At 67.0% G+C, this 17,156-nt stretch overlaps 1 protein-coding gene across 1 annotated transcript; it reads right to left on the bottom strand.

Annotated features, from left to right (window-relative positions):
* Positions 1-1,930: 1,930 nt before the first annotated feature.
* On the bottom strand, positions 1,931-16,911 carry SLC38A3 (solute carrier family 38 member 3). The gene is made up of 16 exons (XM_074602821.1): positions 16,775-16,911; positions 8,833-8,984; positions 8,590-8,674; positions 8,379-8,494; positions 7,906-7,979; positions 7,733-7,825; positions 7,548-7,629; positions 6,630-6,712; positions 6,427-6,485; positions 5,795-5,968; positions 5,591-5,670; positions 4,958-5,058; positions 4,738-4,862; positions 4,160-4,304; positions 3,612-3,715; positions 1,931-3,513 (listed from the first exon to the last, which is right to left on the bottom strand). Exons 2-16 carry the CDS (start codon positions 8,940-8,942, stop codon positions 3,409-3,411), a joined length of 1,536 nt encoding a protein of 511 aa, XP_074458922.1. The 5' UTR covers positions 8,943-8,984; positions 16,775-16,911; the 3' UTR covers positions 1,931-3,408.
* Between the last annotated feature and the right edge of the window lie 245 nt (positions 16,912-17,156).

Below are 17,156 nucleotides of genomic sequence, written 5' to 3'. Positions count from 1 at the left end.
AGTGTGCCCCAGGACAGGTGGGCCTCATGCACTGTGTGCACCGGGACAGGTGGCCACCAGCCTCGATGTGCCCTGGGACAGGTGGGCACTGGCCATGGCATGCCCCAGGACATGCGGGCTTTGGCCACAGTGTGCCCTGGGACAGGCACGGGGCGGGAGATGGAGTCTGGGTGCTGCACTTTAGGCCTGGGGTCCTTTGGGTGCAGAGAGGGGGTTGCAGCCCCGTGGCCAGTGGTGTGGGGGGATGCTGTGTCTCAGGGCCACCTTCTATGGGGACACCATGTCACAGGGTGGGGGCTCAGACCTTGGCGGCCTGCTTGTCCTGTCACTGGCCGTGGGGCTCAGCCCTCGGAGACCCACATGCCATGTTGCTGGAGGAAGGAGCTCCTCGGTGGGTGCCAGGGCTGGGGGTGCCCATGAGAAGCGATTGGGACCAGCAGGATGGGACCAGGCAGGATGGGGCACCCGGCAGCTCTCGCCCAGGGCAGGGGGTACCCCCAGCAATTTCTCCCCCTAACCCCCGTCTCCCAGGGTGTCTCCCTTGGGAACTGGACCCCCCACACGGCCCCAGGAGGGGGCCTGGCTGTGCCAGTTGCCCTGCGGGGCTGGCCCGTGCCCAGCAAGCCGCCCCAGCTTTGTGCCAGCCCCGCGGCAGAGCCTCGCCGCCCGCCTGGGACCCCCCCCCCCCTTCCTGGCCCCTCCTCACCCCCCAGACTGTCACCCACCAAGCGGGGCAGGGGGCAGCGAGGGATGGTCTAATTTGGAAGCTGCGATGCCAGGGGAAGGGGCGCAGTACCCTCCCACGCAGCCCAGCCGTGGGGTCTGTGGGGCAGCCCCCGTGGGCCCCAGCGTGGAGGGAGCGGGGCTGTTCCCGTGGGAGCGGGCCGCAGCGCTAATAAGGCTTCACTAACGAGCTGGCGCTGTGCCCAGGCCCGGGGCTGGCTGGACCAAAGCCCCGTGCCCGCGGGCAGGGGAGAGAGGGGCCCGGGCCGAGGGGGGGAGGGTGGGGGGAGCTCACCCCCATTCCACGCCGTGACACGGGAGAGGGCTGGGGGGCTTGGGGCTGCCCCTCGGGGGGTGCTGGGGGAGCACCGGGGCCACCTGCTGCCCTGGCAGGGGACACGGGATGCCTCCAGCCCCACTCCCAAGGGAGACCCACTCCCGGGGGGGTCCCACTTCCCCAAGGCTCCTGCTCCCACAGATGTCCCACTCCCCTGGGGGGTCCTGATTCCTTGGGGTCCCGCTCCCACGGGAATTGGGAGTTCCCGCTCCCCGGGGGTCCCTCTCCCCGGGGGTCCCTATCGGGCCACCACCCCCCCCCCCGCCCCCGGCGTGTTTCCCGCGGGCCGAGTCCGTGCGTGGGAGCGCAGCGCCCCCTGGCGCCCGCGGAGCCCCGCGCCCCCCCCATGCGTGTCCCCGTGGGGCCACCGGCCCCACTGCTGCGCTCCTGTCCCTGCGTCCCCACGCGTGTGTGTCCCCGCAGGCGTCCCCCTTGTGTTTCCCCCCCGCCTGTCTATCCCCGTGGGTGCGTGGCAGTGTCCATGTGTCCGTGCTGTCCCCATGTGTGTCTGCGGATGACCCAGTGCATCTGTGTCCATGTGTCCATGCTGTCCCCACGTACGTCTGTGCACGCGTGTGCTCTGACCCTGTGCAGGCGTGTCCATGCTGTCCCCATGTACACCCATGCATCCATATGCATGCGTGTCCGTATGTCTGCTGTCCCGCTGTGCAATGTGTGCATGTCCCTATATCCCTGCAGTCCCCATGTACATCCACGTATCCATGTGCATGTGTGTCCATTTGTCCATGCTGTCCCCATGTACATCCACGCATGCGTGTCCGTGTGTCCATGCTGTCCCGGGACGCTGCGTGCTGGGTGCCAGCCTGCGTGCCAGCCCCTCGCCCGCCCCAGTGACGCCCGAGACCTGGGCACGTTCACATCTTTATTCTCACTGCCAGAGGCTCTGCCGGCCGGCCTCCTCACCGGCACGGACGTCGCCCCCACCGATAATTTAAAAGTGTCACCGCCCCAGCACAGCACAGGGATGGCTGGGGATGGGACACCGGGACGCGCTGCAGCCGGCAGCCCCAGGGCAATGGTGAGGGTCTGCCAACCCCCCCACCAGCACTGGGTCACGGCTGCCCCCTCCGCCCCGTATAGATATGTACATTATACAGAGCTACCCAGAGCAACACAACACGTTAAAAAAGATCTACTCTTATATACAGTATTTATAAAAAGCATCCCAGCCTCCACCACCCCGGTAAAAAAATACGTCTCTTATGTACTTCGCTGCAGGACAGCCCCCCCCACCCCCCTCCACAGTGTGCTGCCCACCCTGCTGGGCTGCTCCCCCCAACGCTGGGAGGGGAGGTGGGGGGGTGGGAGAGCCGCTCTCCGGGTTTTGGCATGGCATGGGGCATCCCAGCGGCGTGGGTGGGGGCTTAGGTGGGTGGAAGAGGGCTGCGGGGAGGGCTGGGTGCTGGCCCTGGGTGCAAGACAAGCAGGGCCAGCTTGGGTTGCGGGGGTGCCCATCACCCTGGCGTTTGGGCATGCAGACAGGGGGCTGGCTCCAGAGCCCTGAGCTGGCCCCCAGCAAGCGCTGCCCTAAGCCCCCCACACTCCCCACCTGCACCCTGCCGGGGAGGCCATGCCCTGGGCACGGGCAGGATGCCAGCGGGCGCCAAGCCCCCAGCAGGCGTGCCACCGCCCCAAAGCGATGCAGCCGATCCCCAAGCTTTGTCTGGGGGTCACCGGGATCCCATCTGCACGCACCGAGAGCCAACCGTTCCCCCGGCAGGCTCAAGAGGGGCCAGGGTGCCCCCGTGATGCTGGGGCAGTGGGGTGGCATCTCTCCAGGGACCAGGGGACGGCGGGGGGAGAGGGCCGGTGGCTGGGGCACGGGCACTGCCACAGGTCTCACCACCCTGCTGGATTCCAGCCCCCCATGGACACTGTTCATCAGGGCTCTCGGTGCTGTCTGGGGGGGGTCAAGAAACGGCCCCGGTCCTTGGCCCCCACGGTGGGCAGTGCCCACTGCCGGTGGCTCTGGGTGTGCAGAGATGAGCTCCACCTGACAGCCAGCTCCCGGTGAGGTAGGGCAGTATTATTCTCCCCATTTTACAGATGGGGAAACGGAGGCGCAGAGCAGGGAGGGTACCCACTGGAGCGGGGCGGCAGCACAGCACCTGCCTCAGGCTCGCTGCCCCATCCCGGGCACAGGTCGGGGGGTGCCCGAGCCTGCCATGGCTCATGCCCCCTCACCACCACCGCAGGTGATGGGCAGCAAAGGCGGGAGGTCCCCAGGGAAGCCTGGCAGGGCCGCGGCACGGGGGCTGAGCCCGGGGGCCGGCTCTCCCTGGGCACCGGTGGGTGGGGGGGAGGTTGGCGTGGGCACCCGGTGCTGGCTAGTGGCTGCCGCCGCTCTTTCCACCCCCCGTGGCCCAGTCGATGATGATGAAGCTCAAGCTCATGATCATGAAGAGCACCCCGAGGAGGGCGAAGCAGGCAGCCTGCAGGGACAGGGAAGCGGGTCAGGGATGGCCAGGGTGACAGGGTCCCCAGCCCAGCGCCGGGACCCCCATCCCCATGCCCCCACCCCCCGGCTTACCAAGATTTTGGGGGTGGAGCGCAGCGGCTCCTTGTCCTTGGGCATGATGCGGATGTAGAAGATGGCAGGGAAGATGAAGATGAGGCAGGGAGCGGAGGTGGCACCTGGAGCAGAGAGAGACAGGGCGGGCAGAGGGCCCCCGCCCCACAGCTCAGCACTGACAGCCCCACTGCTGGGCCAGGTCCTGTCCCCCCCCGCCACCATCCCCGGCCCTGGCAAAGCCTTCCAGGAACCCAGGGACGCCGTGTCCTGGCACCGTCCCCATGCCCCCCCACTGCAGCCAGGGTCTTGGCATGGAGCCAGGTGCCAGCGGGGGGAGCCCGGCTGGGGGATCAAGGGAAATACTCAGGGGAAGAGCAAGAGCCGGCCGGCAGCGCCGCAAGCAGCCAGCCCTGCATCCCGGGAACCAGCCTGCCGGGACAGGGACGGGGCTGGGGAACCCCATGCACCCCCTGGTCCTGGCACGGTGAGAAGGGGGAACAGGAATGGGGGGGGTCAGGCAAAGCCCGGTGCCTGGGGCGGGACAGGAGCGGGGCACTGCCACACACCAATCATGCCGAAGATGCCAAGGATGGAGGGGGCGAAGATGACCAAGAGGTTGATGAAGGTCAGCAGGACCACAGCGATGGTGACATGGCGGATCCAGCTAAAGTCCTTCCCTTGGAACAGCATCTGCTGGATGGCCCGGCGTACCTGGGGACAGGGATGGAGACAGGGTGTCACACTCCATCCTTGGACCCAGGGACCATCCCGTCCCCTGTCCCCCCGTCCCTGCAGTCCTGATGGTCCCCATTATCCCTTCCCAGCCCTGTCTCCACAGCCCTGACCATCCCCATCACCCCTCCCCAGCCCTGTCCCCATGGCACCACTGGTCACTGTCACCTCTTCCCCTGCCCCAGCTCTGTCCCCATAGCCTTGCTGGTCCCCATCACACCTTCCCCTGCCCCAGGCCTGTCCCTGACACCCAGCCTGTTCCCCAATCCCTGCGGCCCCACTGATCCCTGCCACCCTGTCCGTGGGTCTCAGCCCCATCGCTGCCTCAGTTTCCCCTCTCAAAGCCCGGTGCCAAAGTCTTGTTTCGGTTGGGGGGTGGCGGTGACACTGGCATCCCCATGGGGCCACTCACCGGGAAGAGGACGATGGGGACAGTGAGGGTGACAGCCGTCAGCACGGCCACCCGCACACACAGGATGAGCACGTCGAAGGGGTCCACCTTGTTGTACGTGTGCAGCAGCTCCGACTCTACGTGGCCTGTGGGCACCGGTGGGGAGCCGCTGGGTGAGCCCTGCCACCACCACCCCCCCCCGGTGCTACCAGGATGCCTAGTCCCCTCCCCGAGAGCTCACCGTAGAACGTGAGGTAGCCAAAGAGGGCGGCCAAGAAGTACATGAGGTACATAACCATGATGGAGATGTTGGAGATGCACTGCATCTTCTTCTTGGAGGGGCTGTGGGAGACGGTGGGCTCAGCACAGCCCCCCCCTGCCCAGCCCACCCCATGGTACCCACTGGCACCGAGCACCCACCCAGCGAGGAGGAGTGATGCCAGAGCACCTGGGGGTGCTTGGGGGCTGTGCGGAGAGAGGCTGCATTCCCCTTCCTGGGCTGTGTGGTGGGTTGGATGAACAACCACCCCCCCCTCACCCATCCATCCTTGGTCATAACACCCACCTTCCAGAAGTCATTTCACCCACCACCCATCCCCAGTCGTATCACCCACCTCCCAGGGGCGATACCACCTACCACCACCCCCCACCCTGGGTTATATTCCCAATCTCCCGAGGGTGATATGACCCACCACCCATCCATCCACCCCAGGTTGTATCACCCACCTCCTAGGACCGGTATAACCCATTCCAGGTCCTATCACCCACCTCCCCACGATGCCCCGGCGCAGGTCCCACACCCGGATGGCACTGCATTTGGGTTGGCGCTGGACGAAGCCCACCCCTCCCGTGGGGGCCCCCACCCAGGACTCACTCCTTCAGTTCGGTGTAGATAGGCAGGACCTCGGGGTGGCAGACGAAGGCGAAGGCCATGATGGGGATGGTGTACGCCGTCTGCAGGAGAGGAGGGCGCCTGAGTGCCGGAGGCCCAAACCGGTGGACCCGGCCAGCACCAGGACCACCCGCCTTCATGGGGTGCATGGGATGGGGGCTCACCCGGAGCATCCCAGGTCCCTACCTGGGAGTTGAGGGTGAAGAAGCTGGGGGTGCAGGTGCCCTGGTCAGGCGCCTGGAGGACGGTGTAGCCATTCTGGTAATCGCTGGTGCTGACGGGGGTGGCATTGAGGCTGCCCGTGAGGTTCCCCTCCTGCTCGGGGAGCGGGCAGGGGATCTGAAACTTCTTATAGATGACCTGGTGGGGGGTGGACGTGGGGATGGTCAGCGCCCAGCACCACCGCCCCCGAGAACCGGCTGCCGAAGCCAGCACTGCACTAAGCGGGAGGGTGTCCCTGCAGGGTCCCCTCTATGGGGCACCCTTCGTCGGCAGTGCCCGACGGCAATGCTGGCCCCCTGGCTTGCCCCTGCCAGGGTGGGCAGAGGGGCAGAGCGGGGCAGTGGCACGTGGAGGGGTCATGTGCATGGTTCCCCGCCCCTGGCACCCTCTCCCTTCCCCTCTCCCCAGCACTCAGCTCCTTCAGCCCAAAATAACCCAGCAGTGTGACAGCACTGCCGCCGCATCTCTGCAGCCCCGAGCGCCCGCTGTCCCCGTTGTGGCTGTCACCACGGCACGCAGCCCGGCTGCACGCTGGCAGAGCCATGTGCCCCGGCAAAAGGGATGCTCGCCATCCTGGGCCACCGGCAGGTGCTCACCGAGATGAGGAAGAAGCCCATACAGCTGAGGGAGAAGCCGCTGGCATAGCCGAGGTAGCCTGAGGAAAGACAGTGGCCAATGGGCACGGGCAGGACCCCCATGCTTGTCTGGGTGCCTCCTCCTTGCCCGTCACCCCCAGGTTGGCACCATCACCTCGTGGGTGCTGCACCCTGGTGCCACACGCAGCATCCCCCTGACTTACCCAGCTGCTTCATGATGGCCAGGGGCAGGATAATGGTGACGGAAACCAGGATCACCAGGTAGTTCCCGTTCATGTACCAGTCCCTGGAAGCAGAGGGCCCGCTCACCGCCCTGCTCTGCCAGGGCACCAGAGGCACAGGCAGCCATCAGAGGGGGCTGGCTGCCATCCGTGGGGACCCCAGAGCTGGCACCCCCGGATCCCTGAGCTGGCATCCCCAGGGATGCTAGCAACCCCCGAGGCTGGCGTCCTGCTGTGCTAAGGTCCTCGGGGACCCCTGAGATGGCATCCCTGGGGACCCCTGAGGCCAGCATCCCTGGGGACCCTTGAGCTGGGGTCCCGCCTACCCCCATAGTGGCGTACTCCCAAGGGCTGGAGCTGCTGTGGGCAGGTTGAGAACTGCTGCTCTCAGCACATGTTTGCCTGCGGGTAGCCCAGGGTACCAGCATCTGCCAGAGGGCTCAGCCACGTCCTCGGCAGCCCGGGCAGAGGGAGAGCCCTGCCCGGCCCTGGTCCCACGTGTGGTCGAGTACACCAGAGTCAAGCCTGACTGGGACACCCAGTCCCGGGCTGGTGGAGGTCCCAGTGGCAGCTCTGCTGTGCATCTGCCCAGCTCCCACCCTGCTGGGTGGGGATGTGGGCACAGCGTGGGGGGGACCCCATACCAACCAGAGCTCCCACATCGCCCCCGCAGCCCCGAGCTCTGTTCAAGGAGGAAAGCCTGATCACAAGGGGATGTGAGGAGCAGAGGGATTGGAAGTTCAGCCTGGTTTAATCCCACCCGGGGGCTTATTCAGCACTGACAGTTATCAAAAATAGTAGTGGCTTAATGGCAGTAAATCCCTGCCATAGGCTGCACAGCTGGAGCCGAAGCCCCGGCGCCTGCCCGAGGACAGCAGCAGGGCGGCAGGAGGCACTCACGTGGTCTTCTCCTCCAGGTTGAGGAAGGTCTGGATGACGAGAGGCACTTCAGATTTGACGATGTACAGGTAGCTGGACATGGCTGTGGGGCAGAGCGAGGTCAAGCTGCGCTGACGTGCTCCGGTCCCGTCCCCAGTCCCTAGCCCCGCCAGGTGTCCACCCCTCCCCGCCAGCCCCGTCCTCACCTCCGATGTTCTGCAGCGTGATGGCGATGGCTGCGGCCAGCTTCCCTGGCGTGCCGAAGGCTCGGTAGCCCAGCTGCTCGTAGGCGCGGATGCCTGCGGGACAGGGAGCGATGGCAGGGTGAGGGTCGGGAGGGGACCCCCCGACACAGCCCCACTGGGGACCTGTCACTCACCCACGATGCCGGAGGACTTGAGCAGCAGGTGGATGGAGTAGCTGGAGAGCAGGGCCACTGCCGTCAGAAGGAAGCTGCGGGAGGACAGCACCGTCACCCACGGGTCACAGCAAAGCCATGGGGCAAGCCTCGCACGGGCAGGCTCTGCCTACAGGCAGCCATCCTGGTAGCCCACCCGGCCCCTCACCCCACCCGAGGGGACCCAGCACCTTTGTGCCATGTGGGGAATATGGGCTTGCATTAAGGAAGTCAAGCCTTCATCCTCCTCCTCCTCAGTGGGGCACAGAGCCTGGCAGGGGCAGATGGGCTCATGCCAAGGACGGGCATTGCTCAGGCAGTGGGACACTGGTCCCTGTGTCACCCTGAGCCGGGGACCCCTTTCTCACCCGCACCCCTGGCACCCACCGATCCCTTGGAGGAGCCCCCCACACCAGACTCCCCCACCCAAGCCCCCACGGGGATGCGGCACTCACAGGAAGAGGATGATGCCAGTGTTGGCCATGGCATAGGCCAGCCCCAGGATGCCGCTGCCCATGATGGCGTTGCTCAGGTTGAAGACGGACATCCCGAAAGACGTCTTCCCTTCGAACTGCACACACGAGATGCGACGGGGAGGGGGTGCACCGGTCGCACCGGGAGCTGCCCCCGTCCTGCCGCCACCACGGTGCCCGTGCTGATACTCACGTCAGTGAAGTGTGTCTGCTTCTTCTCAGCGCCGTGGGGCAGGAACTCCTCCATCTCCGCCGCGCCAGACTGGTTCTCCTCAAACCTGGCCGCCGGAGGGAGGGGAATGAAGCCGAAGCAGACCCAGGGGGCCACCATGCCCACCCTGTGCTCGGGCAGCGCCGGCTGGCATAACAAGGGCAGGGAGCAGCCAGGAGGATCCCCCAAGCCCCTGGCACCGCGGCTTGTCCCAGGTGTCCCTACCTGTCACCTGCCAGAGAAGGGACAGCCGAGGCAGTGAGCGCGGCCGTGTGCTTCCCGTTGGGCACCAGCTCCACCATCTCGGCCTGGAGGGGCACGTCCGTGGTGTCCATGGCGAGGAGGTGGCTAGTCTCACTGTGGGCTCTTCTTGGGCTCTGCAAGACAGGGGGCAACAGAGGTCCGGCTCTGGGTAGGAGCACCAGAGGGGCTGGTCCCACAAATCCTGCATCCACCAGGGATGCTGGAGTCGCTCTCAGCACCAGTGCTGGTGGCACTGTGGATGATGGGGATGCATCACCACGGCTGGACTTCTCCCTTCTGCCTGCTCAGCACACAACACCCCACGGAGCTCGTCCCAGCTCTCACAGCCCCCCAGGGGTCCCCAGATGGGACCGTCCCCTCGCCCAACCAGACGCCCCACAGCCCATGCCGCGGGACCTCCCCACTCCCCTGCCTGCAGCACGGTGCCAGCCCCACAGCCCCTGTCGCGACACCTGCCCACCTCCGCTCCCTTGCCCACGGCTCTCCGCTCCATGCCTCAGTTTCCCCTCCTGGAGATGGGCGCCAACAGGGAGGTTTGGGAGGGCAGCTGGGGACGGGGCAGGGAGCTCGGGGACCCCCCGGCCACCGCCGTTACGTAAAGCCCTGCAGCGCTGCCCAGCACGAAGGGCTCGCCCATGTCCTGCTGCCCGGGGCCGGCGCTGCCGGGGTGCCAAGGCAAGGGGCTTGGGGGCACATCAGGGCCGGACAAACGGAGCAGGAAAGAGCGCGGGACAGGGAGACAGCTCCTTGGCAGGGGAAGGCGGCCAGGCTGCCGAGCGCGGGACGCCTTGGCACGCCGCACAAAGCCGCCTCTGTGCGAGCCCCGGCCCTCCCCGCCACGCTGGGAAACGGCACAGGGTGGCTTTCTGGGGCAGGCTGGCAGCCGGGGCAGGGTCCCCCACCACCCCCCAAAGCCCTGGGGGGCTGGGGTCCCGTCTGCCCAGCTCAGGGGGCTCCACATTGAGGCCATGTCTGGCCGTGGGACAATGCCACCCGGCACAAGACGAGGGCTGGCCAGGAAGCAGCAGTCCCCGACCCCGGGAGGATGCTGCTGCCCCGTCACCCCAGTGTCTGGGGTCCCCACGTGGTGAGTAGGGGATGTGACCGTCTTTGTGCTCCCAAGGGATGGGTGGCCCCGGGGACCAGGCGAGTCTTCCCGCGGCACTGCTGGGGCAGGGAGATGCTGGGGACAGCAGCCCCCCCCTGCCGTCACACTCGGGGTAAGGATGCCACAGCAGGGTGTGGACGTCAGCACCTCTGGGCTCCTGAGCTGCTGCCCTGCTTGTCCCTGCCCATCCAGGCCACCAAGAAGACCTGGCAGGGTCATCCCAGGCCATGCGCCGGCTGCCAGCACTGCCTGGGGGGGACGAGCCCCTAAGGCTGACCCAGGGTGGGGGGCACATGGCTGGGCACCCAGCCCGGTGGGGAAACTGAGGCAGGAGGCAGGCCAGTGGGGACCAGAGCAGGGAGGCTCAGCCGCGCCGGGTAAGAGAGGGAAGCGCAGGGCGGGCGCTGGGCGATGATTTATCCCCTCCGCGAGGCCTCCGCTTGGGCCAGATCCAGGCACGAACAAGGCTGCCAGCACGTCCAAACACTGCCGTTAACTCTGCTCCTTCCCACCGCCACGGGCGGGCATCCCGAAACCCACTGCTCCCGGTGCCAGGCTCAAGGTTAGGGGGGAGACCACCAGATCCACAGTGCTCCATCACCTCCCCGAACCTCCCCAGTGCCGCTGGGCTGCATCCCACCGGCGGTGGGCAGCAGCCGTCCCGCTCTCCCTGCCCGCTCCCCCGCGGGCGCCGCGGAGGCTGGGCGCTCTCCTCTGCAGCCCCTTTCTTCTCCCAGGTTATAATTACACCTCGCCGGGCGGCTCAGGAAATACCAGCTTCTTCCCCCAAGCGCCTCTCGGAATAGCAAGCGGCACGGCCGGGCTCATTTCGCATGCACCAGGCTTAGCATCACCACCCAGACGCTTCCTCCCGCCAGGCAACGCTGGCACAGCCCCGGCACAGCCCCGGCACAGCCCCGGCACCGCTCGCCACCACCTCCTCGGCTGGCCCCGGCCTTTGCCCCCTCGGCCAGGGTCTCCCAGCGGTGGTGGCCGGGGAAGTGGGGGAGATGAAAGGGGTGGGAACGGGAGACGCTTCGATCGGGCAGAGCGTGCCCTGCCTGCCGCTGTTTGCCTTGTGATAAGGCTGGGCAGAACAGTAAATACAGGGAGCAGAGGATGGCCCCGGGGGGGCTGGCGTGGGTCCCCCCCAGGCTGGGGGGGTGGTGGGTTCACCCCTGTCCCTGTGTGCCCACTTCAGTTGGGGACCCCCTGCTCCGGGCGAAGAGCATCTCCCCAGGGATCTTGTCCCGCTGCATGTCAACCCCGAGAGCCCCAGCCCACCACGGATGGGACACCGCTGTCCTTGCTGCCGCGTTGGGCATCCCATGTGCTACCCGGCATCGGCCCCCTCCTCACTGCCAGCCCCAGCACCCGCTCGCCCACCCTGATGGCGTGGGCATGGCCATGCGTGTGGGCACAGACACCCTCCCCATAGCACCCAGCGCCATGTCCTCGGAGGTGCTGAGCCAGCTGCACTGACTTCCCGGCGTGCGCCTCTCTGCTGCCTGACGGCTCCGGGTGACAAGGATGGTGAGAGCCCCGCTGCTCCGAGACCTCCCGCCTCTCCCTACCGAGCCCCAGCTCTGCCGGGGGCTGATCCCGCCATCCCGCTGCTCGGTGACACCGGGAGTGTTGTCCACCCCACCAACCCTCCGGCATGGCCAGGCAGCCCCAGCGGGGCCCCGGTGCCGTCCCACAGCCCCCCCGCGGGGAAGGCCGAGCCGTATGCGTGGGGCGGCACGTACCCTCCCCGCCGGCCACGTCTGCGCGCCGGGGCAGGCTACGTTTGGCCTCGCACGCCGCATCCCGGCCAGCGCAGATGCCTGCTCCCCGCCTTGCCGGGATGGGGACACGTCTGTGGGGTGGCAGGGCTCCCAAATCCCTTCCCTCCCCTGGCGGGCAGGCAGCAGGCAGCCATGGGCTCGCCCCAGACCCCCACCAGCCTTCCCCAGCTGGGGGGATCTGGTCCTGGAAAGGGCTGCAGCCCCCTGACACCTCACTTCTACCCGGACTTTATTTAGAAGGTGGAAAATCCCAGCTGGGAGCAAGGCACAGCCAGGAGCAGGGGTCTGAGACAGGGGAGCTCCGGTGGCAATGCCAGCGGGGTGTTGGAGGGGGGGGTCCATCGCACCCGGAAGCACGGCGAGGAGGACGCGTATCGCCGTGGGAAAGCTGGCACTTGTGCCACGCTGGTTCCCCTGGTCAAGCCTTGGCACGGCCCGGTCTCTGCCAGAGCACACCATTAACAGTGGGAATATGGCACACATGGCGGCCGGCGGCCACTGCCTGCCCACCGCGGTGCCAGCCGGGGGTGCGATGACCCACCATGTCCCCACAGCCCGTGACACCCATCCGTGGGCACGCTCTGCTGTCACCCATGGGGGACGACGGCGCCAGGTCTCCCTGGCAGCGGGTGGGTGCTCCCCCGGTCCAGGGACCCCCGCAGGGTAAAGACCCCCTCCCCAACCCCTCTCCCTCTGCAGATGAATCCCGGTTAATCCGCCCCAGCTGGGGCCACGGGACTATTCCGGGTGGTAATCCGGATTTAGCGCCAAGCCTGCTGCAGCTGCCGGCCTGCGTGCTCACAGCCAGGTACCCTGCAGCCGCCGGTGTGTGCTGAGGGGCTGGCAGCAGGGGCCCCCCAACCCATGTCGGTCCGCCCGGGCTGCTGTTCGGGTTTCAGAGCTGGGCACGCAGAGGGCTCATGTTCCCTGGGGCTGCACTGGTGACAGAGCCCAGGCAAGCAGGCAGGGATGCCAGCCGTGTCCCCCCACTGCCATCAGCCCCAAGGTTACCCCCAGCACCGCTGCTGGGCACAGGGTGACCCCCAGCCTGAGTTCCTTGGTCAGTCCCCTGCACTGCTATGGGGAACAGGGTGACCCCCAGCCTGGGGTCCCCGCTCAGCCCCCAGGACCGCTGTGGGCACAGGGGGCGTGCAGGCAGAGCTGGGACAAGAGCCTGAACCTCAGGGCTCCTTGGGCATCTCCTCCCCAGGGAGGCTGGCCCCAGCAGAGCAGGCACATGCAGCAGGGACCCCTCCACACCTCCTCTTGTCCCTCCACAGAGAACTGTCCCCCGAGGCAGCCCTGGGACCGCGGGCACTGGGAGTGGTGCCAGCCCGACCCTGCGGGAGCCGGACCTGCCCTTCCCCCCCAGCGCACACAGACATGGCTTTCCCCCTGACCTGCCATCCTAAAATTAGCGCCCCAAACCTGTTTTTAAACCTATGGCATTTCTCCCACCCCACCACCTCCCAGCCAAGCAAAGGCAGTGCCACACTCCTCCTTCCCTTGGGGGCAGCAGGCACCCAGGAGGGCAAATACAGCTGCCCCACAGCACAGCCAGGCACCTCACCTTTGGGGTGAGGCTCTGGGGTGCACCCCCATGTGCAGGGGGACCCTGGCAGCAGCGGGGAGGGGTGACTGGGGACAACTTGCCCAGTGCATGGCTGGAGAGCCCCTCTGGGAAGCCCCACTGTAGACCCTCCCCAAATAGACCTGCTGGAGACCCTCATATGAGATAGCCCCACCGGAGACCCTCATATGAGATAGCCCCACCGGAGACCCTTATGAGAGAGCCCCACCAGACACCCTTATGAGAGAGCCCCACCAGAGAGCCGTGCCAGTCAGCCCCGCTCACAGTCCCAGCACAAGCTGGGCAGCGTGGTCACCACTCCTGGGCTCACCTAGCCCCTGGGCAACCTAGGGTTTCAGCCCCAAATACCACACCATGGCTCAGCGTCAGGCCAGGTGATGCCCCCTGCGCTCCAGCCAGGGCAGAATTGGCAGCAGCAAGAAGGAGCAAGAGGCTCTCGAAGCTGCTGTCCTGGCTACCAAGGCTCTGGTGGCACTGACACCTGCCCCAGCAGCTCTGGGACGTCCCTGCTGTGCAGGGAGCAGTGTCGACCCAGGATCTTCCTTCGAAGAGCACAAGCAATGCCAATGTCCTCTGCCCGAGCCCAGGGACGTGCCCAGCGGCAGAGCGTGCTGGAGGCTGGGCTGGCTCATGGCCACCGACCACAGCACCGTCCCTCAGCGACAGACCTGCTGGGGTCCGGGACACACCGGGGAGGGGAAATGCACCCTGGGGAAGGGGGTGGCGGAGCCAAACATCACACGGGGGGCCACAGGGAAGGTTTTCCAGCACTGGAGCCATGGTGCTGCTCAGCCACGGCGATCCCCTGCCAGCCACACACCCCAGCATGGGGCCACGGGGGGAGCAAGGGGCAGTGGCACAGGTACCAGCCACCACTGTCACGCCACGTCCTCCCACACCTAAGCACCAGTAGTGACGCAAGCTGGGAAGGGTGGTGGGGAAACTGAGGCCAGGCCAGGCCAGGGGAGCCATGCCCCGCAGCGGGACAGCCCCAGCTGCCACTGACACAACCCAGCGTGGAAGGAAGGAATAGAGTCCGTGAGGGACAAGGTCAGGCAGCAGAGGTGGCTGGCAGCGTGGGGACAGGGACAGGGTGAGCACAGTATGAGGCCAAGGGCACCAAGCGTGGATCTTGAGGAGGCTGGGTGAGACAGAAGCTTGAGCCCAAAGCATCTCAGCTGGCTCTAGGCTAGATGTTGGGTTTTGCTTTAAACGTAAAGTCAATGCACTGCCCATCGGGAGCTCAGGACCATGCCGGGAGGATGGTGGCATGGATGGTGGCACTGCAGGGACTGATGGGCAGGTAATGCCTAAAAAAAACACGTTAGGTTTTCTACTACACCTCTGGAGACGCATCTGGCCTTGGAAGCAAGATGCTTTCCAGGAGTTCCCGTTCCCTAAAACACACCTGGCCTTGGCGGGATGACACCAAGAGGTTGATGGCAAAAAATCCAAGCTGTGATTTTCTGTGGCAGCACCGAAGGCACCAGGAGGGACCGGCCTCAGCCACAGCCTCACGTACCTGCCACCCGAGGTGCTCAACACCCGAGCACAGCACCCCGTCCCAGCTGGGGGCCACGACCTGCCCACCATCGGGCCACCCCACCAGCCTGGCATCTTCTCCCCAGCCCAGGGACAGCAGGACCATGCTGGCTGTCCCCCCACCAGCACAGGGGACCCAGCCAGCCCTGGACCTGCGTCAGCGGCCAGGGAGGCGTGCGGCAGCCGAGAACCATGCGGTGAGGAAGGCTGGGGACATGGGGGGCCCGTCCTGTCCCTGACCCACCTCTGTTTTCTCAAGGGCTGCATTTCCAAAGGAGCCCGTGGGATCCCACTCCTTCCCCCCGTCCCCACACGCCAAGCAAAATAGGCCCTGCCGGTGCCTGTTTGTTTGCCGTGGCTGCGGCCCCGGCGTGTGATTACAGCTGCAGCGCGTCCAGGCGCTGCGGGGCCCTTTGCACCTCGGCCAGGCTCCCCCACGGTGCCGGCACCCCCTCCATATCACCCCCGGGCCGGCCGGGGTGTCCCTGCTGCCCCCCAGCATCCCTGGCCACCGGAGCCAGGGCATGTCAGCACCTGGGGGACAGGGCAGCATCCTGGGGCATGGAGGGCTTTCTCTTGGATGCCCCCCACGAAGCCAGGGGGCAAACGCACACTGCCGGCCAGCAGCAGGGACCAGGCAGGTCTAACGGCTCAGCTTGGGCCAGATCCAAACACCAGTGGAAAATTCCCCGTCTCCTCAGCGGTGGCTCGGCACAGTCGTGCCCTCCGCAGCCAGCCGGGGCTCAGCCCTGCACCAGGGCTCTGCTTCCCCTGCACCCCACCTGCTGGGGACTTCCTGGGTGCCCGGGCTCACCCGTGCCATCGCAGAGCCAGCCCCTGGCACAGGGAGCCTGGGGCTGGCAGCCACCTGCCATGCCTCAGTTTCCCCTTTGGGGAAGGTTTCTCTCTGGCGGGACATTTGCAAGCCACCCCAGGCAGAGCCAAGCGCCACGCTGGCTGGCATGGGACATGCGTGGCCAGTGGGAATGCGATGTGCCGCCTGCCTTTCCGCACCGCCATCCATCCCGGCCAGCCAGGCTCTATAAATACCCCGGCCTGGGCAAGCACCGCACGTACGGCCAAGCCGAGCCCCAGCAGCACCCGTAGCGGCCAACATGGTTCCCCCTGGCCGTACCCCCCGGCCGTGCACCACTCCTCAGCCAGCACCCTGACACCCGATCCCGGCCGCCACCGCTTCCAGCCTTAAGAAACATATGTTGTACCCACGGGCGATTAAAAATTAAAGCGGAAAAAAGGGAAAGAAAAGGGGGTTTGGGGACTGGTGTTATTATTATTATCAGCAAAGCGGGTGGTGATGCCAAACATCCCCCCCCCCTCCCTGACCCCCGGCACCGCGCTGGAGGCAGGTCTGCCTGGGCGCTGGGGTGGAAAGGCGGCGAGGCAGGGCTCTGCCGTCCCTCTGCCCTCGCAGGATCTGTCACCCACCCGTGGGAGGGTTCCCGCGGCTGGAGAGGGAGGTGGCAGGAGAAAAGGCGAAGCAAACAGCCCCGGGGCGATGTCACCTGCCAGGGCTGCCGGAGCCCCGCAGCCTTCCCCGGGTATCGCCGGGGGGCGGCGGGGGGAGTTGTTCCGCTCCCGGAGGAGGAGGAGGAGGAGGAGGAGGAGGAAGGGAGCGCCGGGCTGCGGGAGGAGAGCGGGTCCGGGCGCGGGGCAAAGGGAGACGGGTTTGGGGGGGGGGGTGTTGGCATGGGGTAGAGGGGGAGGTTTGGGAGCGGGAGGCGAGGGGTCCCTGTCCCCGGCAGCCTTCAGCCACGGAGTTCCCTAACGGAGAAGGCAAAAAGCACGGGGGTCCGCGCAGCTGGGGAGACTTGGCGGGGGGGAAGGACGGACTTGGGAGGTGGGGGGGTGATTTACCTGCCCTCCTCTCCGGCGGTGCCTGTGCTGCGGGCTGGGGCGAGCAGGCCCCGGTAGCCAACCCCGCGCTGCCGCGGATTAGAGACTATCCCAACGGCCGTAATCCCGGCGGAGCCGGAGATTAAACCGGAGGCGGGCCCGCCCCCAGAGCGGCGGCTCCCAATCCCCGCCCAGCCGGGGCAGCGCCGGGGGCAGCGCCGGGGAGGGACCGGCCGCGGGGGGCAGCCCACCCGGTCCCGCGTCGCCCCCCCGCCCCGTCGGCTACCGCCGTCCCTCCGGGCATCGCCGCCCCATCGGGCACGGCCATCCCCCGGGCATCAGTGTCCCACTGGGCATCGCCACCCCCACTGGGCATCGGTACCTAACTGGGCATCCCCAGCCC

This window comes from Larus michahellis, chromosome 10 (assembly GCF_964199755.1).
Source record: "Larus michahellis chromosome 10, bLarMic1.1, whole genome shotgun sequence".
In the NCBI taxonomy this organism is placed as follows: domain Eukaryota; kingdom Metazoa; phylum Chordata; class Aves; order Charadriiformes; family Laridae; genus Larus; species Larus michahellis.
The sequence above is the reverse complement of the archived record's forward strand: the minus strand, read 5'-3'. Positions and strand labels throughout refer to the sequence as shown.

Bases quoted from the DNA above. Each gene is read 5' to 3' on its own strand.
- SLC38A3 (XM_074602821.1), bottom strand. From the start codon at position 8,942: ATGGACACCACGGACGTGCCCCTCCAGGCCGAGATGGTGGAGCTGGTG. The intron at 7,826-7,905 runs GTGAGTGACAGG...CCTGTCCCGCAG, and splicing joins CAAGTCCTCCGGCATCGTGG to GCATCCGCGCCTACGAGCAG. The intron at 5,671-5,794 runs GTAGGGACCTGG...CCTCTCCTGCAG, and splicing joins TCTTCACCCTCAACTCCCAG to ACGGCGTACACCATCCCCAT.